This window comes from Apium graveolens, unplaced genomic scaffold (assembly GCF_009905375.1).
Source record: "Apium graveolens cultivar Ventura unplaced genomic scaffold, ASM990537v1 ctg222, whole genome shotgun sequence".
NCBI lineage: Eukaryota > Viridiplantae > Streptophyta > Magnoliopsida > Apiales > Apiaceae > Apium > Apium graveolens.
Genome location: NW_027417569.1, coordinates 53,516 through 59,962, shown reverse-complemented (window position 1 = coordinate 59,962; position 6,447 = coordinate 53,516). Strand labels below are relative to the sequence as shown.

Here is a 6,447-nt window from a genome sequence, read left to right as displayed (position 1 = left end):
TATCTACCCTCATTTCCAAGGCTAGTTTGAGGCCATTGATTAGGGCCTCGTATTCAGCATCATTGTTGGTCGCATGAAAAGCCAAATGGGTCGCATGTCTTATCTTGTGCCCCTCACGGCTGATCAACTCAATTCTAGCTCCATCCCCTTCTCTGTTGGAGGCTCCATCTACAAATGGGCTCCACCATGGGGCACAGTTCTGCTTCCCTCGCTCACTCTCCTATACCCCTGGTATGACAATGAGGGCCCTCTGGTCCTCCTTCTGATGTGGGGGAAACTCTAGGATAAAATCAGCCAAGTTTTGGCACTTGATCACGGTCCTAGGCTTATACTCCATCTCAAACTAACCGAGCTCAATTGTTCACTTTAACATTCAACCCGAAGCCTCGGGCTTGTGCATTACTTGCCTGAGGGGATAAGAGGTTCTTACGTCTATTTTATGGGCCTGAAAATAAGGTCTAAGCTTTCGAGAAGCCAGGATTAGAGCATATGCCAGTCTCTCGAGATTTGTATACCGGGTCTCTGCATCGGCTAATCTTTTACTCACATAATATATCGGGAGCTGGACACCATCTTCTTCCCGGATCAATACAGCACTGACTACAAAGTCGGAGACGGCCAAGTAAAGGACCAGATCTCTCCTGCCTTTGGGTTGGACAATATCGGGGGACTGCTGAGATGCTTTTTTATGTTCTGAAAAGCTTCCTCACACTTTTTTGTCCACTTAAAATTCTTCCCCACTTCTTTAATCGCTTTGAAGAACTCTTGGCATTTGTATGAGAACTTTGAGAGGAAGCGGTTTAGGGCAGCCACTCGCCCCATTAAGCTTTGGACATCCTTCACCCGTCGTGGGGATCTCATCTCGAGTAAGGCTCGTATCTTGGCGGGGTTGGCCTCAATGCCTCTATGGTTGACAATAAAGCCCAGAAACTTCCCAGACTCGCCCCGAACATACATTTCTGGGTGTTGATCTTCATCCTGTACTCCCTCAGTATCTGGAACATGTCTAATAGGCGGCGAACATGATCATTTTCCTCCTTTGACTTCACAAGCATATCATCCACATACGCCTCCGTAGTATTTCCTAATTGGTGCTTAAACATCTTGTTTACCAGCCTCTGGTAGGTTGCCCCAATATTAAGGAGCCCAAAGGGCATCCCGATGTAACAATAGAGGTCCCGATCAGTAATAAAGGAGGTGTGCTCCTGATATGTCCCATACATTGGGATTTGGTTATATCCCGAATTAGCATCCATAAAGCTAAGTAATGCATGCCCAGCTGTGGAATCAACCAGTTGGTCGATCCAGGGTAGAGGAAAGCTATCCTTCGGGCAGACTTTTTTGAGGTCGGTGAAGTCCAAACATGTCCTCCATTTGCCATTTGGTTTCTTGACAAGCACTGGATTTGTTACCTACATTGGTAGAAGGCTTCCCCTACAAGCCTTGCCTCGATCAGTTTATCCACTTCTTCTTTGAGGGCCTCTGCCCTCTCTTCACTAATCAGCCGCCTCTTCTGTCTGACCCCCTTCTTTTGGATCTAAGTTGAGCCGGTGGCACATGACATTCTGGTCAATCCCTACCATATCAGAGTGTGACCATGCAAAGACATCCAAATTTCTCCTCGAAAATTGAGCCAGGACTTTTCGGGGCTCAAGTTAGAGCCTATTTTGAGCAACTTGGAAGGATCATTTGGGTCTGCCAAAATTGGGATTGTGTCATCTGCGGCCCCAACCCGCTCAAACACCGAGGGCATTCTTGGGTCTAGGTCTACCTGAGCCTCACTAGTTTCTCCCACTTTCATGATTGTCAAACCTTCTGTCTCCTCGAGCTCGGGCTGGTGAGCTCGAACCGGATTTACCAAACGTTCAGAAGTCATGGTGACCGTGCAGGTGATTCCGTTGGGCAGATCTATGTTTGTTGTTGTTTCTTCGCGTGTCCATTTTCTTTTCTTGAGTCTCGCATTAACTTGTTCTGGGCTCTCTTTTTCATCACTTTCCTCTTCTATAATCCCCTTTAGTACCAACATGATGGCCTGAGAGGCCTCCATTAGCAGGGCCCCTGGGCGCGGCTCTGCCCTCATAAGGGTCCTGCCCACTATAACATTGTAGGCACAAGGCTGATCTACCACTATAAACATGACGATCTGGGTGGCCACACAAGGTTCTTCTCCCAAGGTCAATGGGAGTCGGATCATCCCCTTTACTCCGATTGAGTTTCCCCTGAACCCGTACAAGTGTCTACCTATCGAGGTTAGTTCTTTATCTAGCAACCCTAGTTTCTTGTGGGCATCGTAGGTTAAAACGTCAGTCGAGTTTCCATTATCCACCAATGCTCGATGAACATTTACCGTCTCAATCTTCATTTTTATGACCAGGGCATCAATATGAGGGTAATGCACCCATTTGGCATCATTCTCCCTAAACACAATGTCATTAGCCTTCCTTTCAAAGAGCTTCAGGGGCCTTTGGCTCAGATGGTTGACGTTGGTGAGTGGCTTGTCCTTCGCTTCCCCGGAATACATGTCCATCACTTTTCGGCTATCTCTACCAAATGAGAGCTACCAAGAATTTTATGTATGTTGTTGGTTGAGGCACTCTCTCCTTCTCTTCTGGGGTGGATGGGGGACTGTATGATAGTCTGTTTTGTGCTTTCGAACCTCCTTAACAACCCACTCTGTAAGATTCCCCTGACGGATCAGCGTCTCAATCTCATCTTTGAGCTGTCTATAATCAGCTGTATTATGTCTCGTGGCCTCGTGATATGCACAATACTTCGAAGTATCCCTCTTGTTGTAGTCCGTGAGGGGGGCTTCCTTCCTGAATACCCATTTTCCAGCATAGGTAGCATATATATGGTCAATGGAGGCCACAAGGGGCTTGTGGGTTTGACACTTACTTGTATAGGGTTTCCCTGAATCCTTGGCTGTCTCTCTACCCCTGGTAGTCTTTTTTGGGCTCGAGCTATGCTGATATGTCTTCCTTCTTTCCTCAGGACTCGAAGATCGATCCCTCATGTCTCGATAGTGCTCCATGATTTTTAGCTCTCTCACTGACTTCTCTACCCTCTTAAAGGGCTCAGCCTATTCATAAAAATCTGCCAAGGTCCTGGGCTCGCTGGCTTGTAGGCTCATCCAAAATTTTGACCCTTCTTTCAATCCCGCAATCAAAAAGTTCTTGATGGTCTCCTCGCTGGCACCTCTCACCCTAGGAACTTCGATATTAAATCGTTGAAAGTATTCCGCCAGAGGCTCCTCCTCCCTCTGCTTGATATTGGCTAGTGTGGCCCCAAAAGGTGAGTAGTGGAGGTTGGACTGAAATTGCCTGATGAACAGGTCCTCCAATTGCCGCCATGCCCTGATGCTAGCCGATCCCAACTTGGAAAACCATTATTGGGCACTCCCTCAGAGTGACACTACGAAGAGTCTGCAGTGGGTTGGCTTCGGCACCTGATAGACCTTTATCTCAGTGTTAAATTGTATAAGATATTCTGTCGGGTCGGCCTCTCTATTAAATAGAAAATCAGGGTTGAGCCTAAACACTCGAGGTAAGGGAAATGATCGAATAGCAGCCGTGAACGGAGAAGAGGCCGTTGAGTTATGGGGTCCCCTCTTTTCCGCTCCATCTGGTCTAGGAACCTCCTTAGGTCACCCACCCTAACAACTTCTCTCTCCCTGTCACCATTTGCATTACTCGAGTGATGGGAGCCCTGAGATCGCTCATGGTGTCCTCCTCTTCCGGGTCATACCCTCGACTCCTCTTCCTGATTGACCCTGCATCTTCGTTGTTCCTCCTTCTTGGGTGGGGTGTGCTGACGCCTTCATGGAGGGTCGCTTCACGCTTCCTTTTTGGGGGTTTTTTTGATCTTCGGTCACCTTCCCTTCTATTTTTTTTGCAATTCTCTAACTTGAACCTGAGGTCATGCTCACTTAACTTCTTGCCCACACGATCTAGCACACTAGTTGACCTCGCCTCGGATGAAGCTGGCTTTTGCCCCGATCTGTCAGAGATATGGCTGCCCCGATCTTGGGGTATCTCATCCCATTCTAGTGATGCCTCTTTCTTCTGCTTGGTCTCAGTTGCTACGTCATCGAACTCGTGGATTAGCCTTTTTTGAGGGCCCTTGCCCTTCCAGCTACGTTGAGAGACCTTGAGGCGGCGTGCTTTGCGCTAAGCGTTTCGGACCGAACTTTTCTCTACCGTGGATATTTGAGCGTTGATCTCGATCATCTGGTCGGTTAGCCCCTCGAGATACATCATGACCGCCTTCCCGTCCACGGTTGCGGTTGGTGGTGGTGGTGCCTGATTTTTCGGGGGTGTGTGCTCAACCCCGTTTTGGTCCTTTTTCTTGCCCCTGTTTCCTGATGTCACCACTGATTTGCTTTCTTTAATCATCTTTTCTCCCTAAGATGAATTCCCCTCCTTCTAGCGCCAAATGTTATAGGGAGAATTTCGCATAACAGTGTTTTGGAGGTTGATAGTCGGAATAAAGATCAAGGGTGATGTTTGAGTGCGGAAGAAGGTTGTGTATGGTGGTAGCTAAGCTTGTATTTTCACTCATAAAGAAAGAATATGGTTTTCGTTATTCTTTATCAAGATTCAACCCATGTCTTATACAAGTTCCTACGTACCCTACTTATAGGGATCAAGCCTCACGTAGTTCTTGGGGAACAAGTCACATAGGCTAGGGTTAGGGTTCTTCGACCCGTGCAGCCCAAGCTCATGATACAGTCAGGCCTTCAACCAATTAGTCACGGAAATCTCGACCGGCTCCATACGCTTCGTACAATCTCGCGGCATCTCTGCATTTCTTCCCGTGATTGTAGGAATTGTAGGATTTTATACATCACAGAAGCATGGTAAAACATTTTTCTTGATATAAAATCCATATAATCGCATATAAATCGTGAATAAATCGAGGGATCAATTACTAACCTTTAATAGCGATCCAAGAACGATGAACGGAGATCCCTAGCAGCTACTCCTCAATTGTGAAGCACTCCACCGGTATCCACCAAGAGATCAAAATAATGGAGGGAGGAAGAGGTTGAGAGAATTAGTTGCCTCCCTTTTTTTCTACTTTAGAATTAGGGTTTTATTTTGGGTTAAGGCAAATAAGGTTTATAATAGTATATATTTATAGGCAAAAATTTTAGCTGAAAATTTCCCCATAAAATATTATTATTATTAACCCTTTAATTGATTATTCTCATTAACCAATTAACTAATAATTAAAATACCTTTTTATCATTAATCCTTTTTTCTAAACACTTTAGAAAATAATTCTCTCACTTGATTTAATTTCCAAAAGTTAAATTCTTAATTAATAATATTAAGAACTTTTCTTAATTAATTTATAATTAATCAAATCTAATTTAATTAATTATTAAATTTTCTAATTAATTATTTATTTCACAAATAAATAATTACCAGCCATTATTAATTAATTCCTCCACCATTGAATCATTCCCTTTTATGGTGTGACCCTATAGGTTCAATATTAAGCCGCTACTTAGAATACCAAGAACCTATTCAGTGAATAGTTACCGTACAATTAATTCCTTCTATCCTGCAATGTCATGATTAAATACAAGGCATGGAACTCGTGTCAAGCATGTCTTATTTAATCATATGCTTTCTCATTCACTATGCTTAGTTCTAATTAATGTGAATAAGAAACTCCTTTCTAATTTCATTCACTCTGGCCAGAGATTCCTGAACTAGCATAAGTGGATCAGCATTGAACATTCTCTTCCTTTCACTGGAAGGGGTAGATCCTTTATTGATCATACACTATCTTCGTGAACAAATTCCTTCACCCAATAGAGCCCTTATTATTGTCCCTGGAGACTAAGAACTAAACCAAAGTATAGTTCAGTGTACACAAGATGACTATGATGACCTCAAGTCTAAGGATACTTGTACAACTATCACTATGTGAACATCTGCTGACACGTGAGTGAACTCCATCAGTTGTTCAGCTGTGTGAGTCATGTTCAGTGAACTTATTCTATAATAAGCACCTACATACAAGCTATAGTGTCACCATACAAATGTCTATGAGAACAGACATCATTCATAATGAAGCAAGCATAGTATTACCGATCTTTGCGGATTACTAATTACCAGTTAGTAATCCTACGACCAGGAAATATTTAAGTTCAGAGTTATCATCTTTTAGGTCTCATTATTATGATCTCATCATAATCCATAAAAAGCTTTACTCTAAACTATGGTATATCTTATTTAAATACTTAAATAAATAAAGCCCCCAATAAAACCAAAACAAGTCTTTTATTAATATCAATGAAATCAAAACAGATTACATTAAAGTTATTCTTAAATCATCATACATGATTGGACTTAGGACACATCTCTTTCAATCTCCCACTTGTACTAAAGCCAATCACTCCGGTATCTAATACCCATCTTGTCTTTATGACGATCAAAG

The 6,447-nt window shown here is 43.6% G+C and overlaps 1 protein-coding gene across 1 annotated transcript; it reads right to left on the bottom strand.

The window, feature by feature from the left end:
- Positions 1–857: 857 nt before the first annotated feature.
- Positions 858–2,527, bottom strand: LOC141700358 (uncharacterized). The gene is made up of 2 exons (XM_074504145.1): positions 1,597–2,527; positions 858–1,399 (listed from the first exon to the last, which is right to left on the bottom strand). Exons 1-2 carry the CDS (start codon positions 2,525–2,527, stop codon positions 858–860), a joined length of 1,473 nt encoding a protein of 490 aa, XP_074360246.1.
- Positions 2,528–6,447: the final 3,920 nt, after the last annotated feature.

Coding starts and splice junctions, on each gene's coding strand:
- LOC141700358 (XM_074504145.1), bottom strand. CDS start 2,527: ATGGACATGTATTCCGGGGAAGCGAAGGACAAGCCACTCACCAACGTC. Junction 1,400..1,596: donor AATTTGGATGTCTTTGCATG/GTCACACTCTGA, acceptor TAACAAATCCAG/TGCTTGTCAAGAAACCAAAT.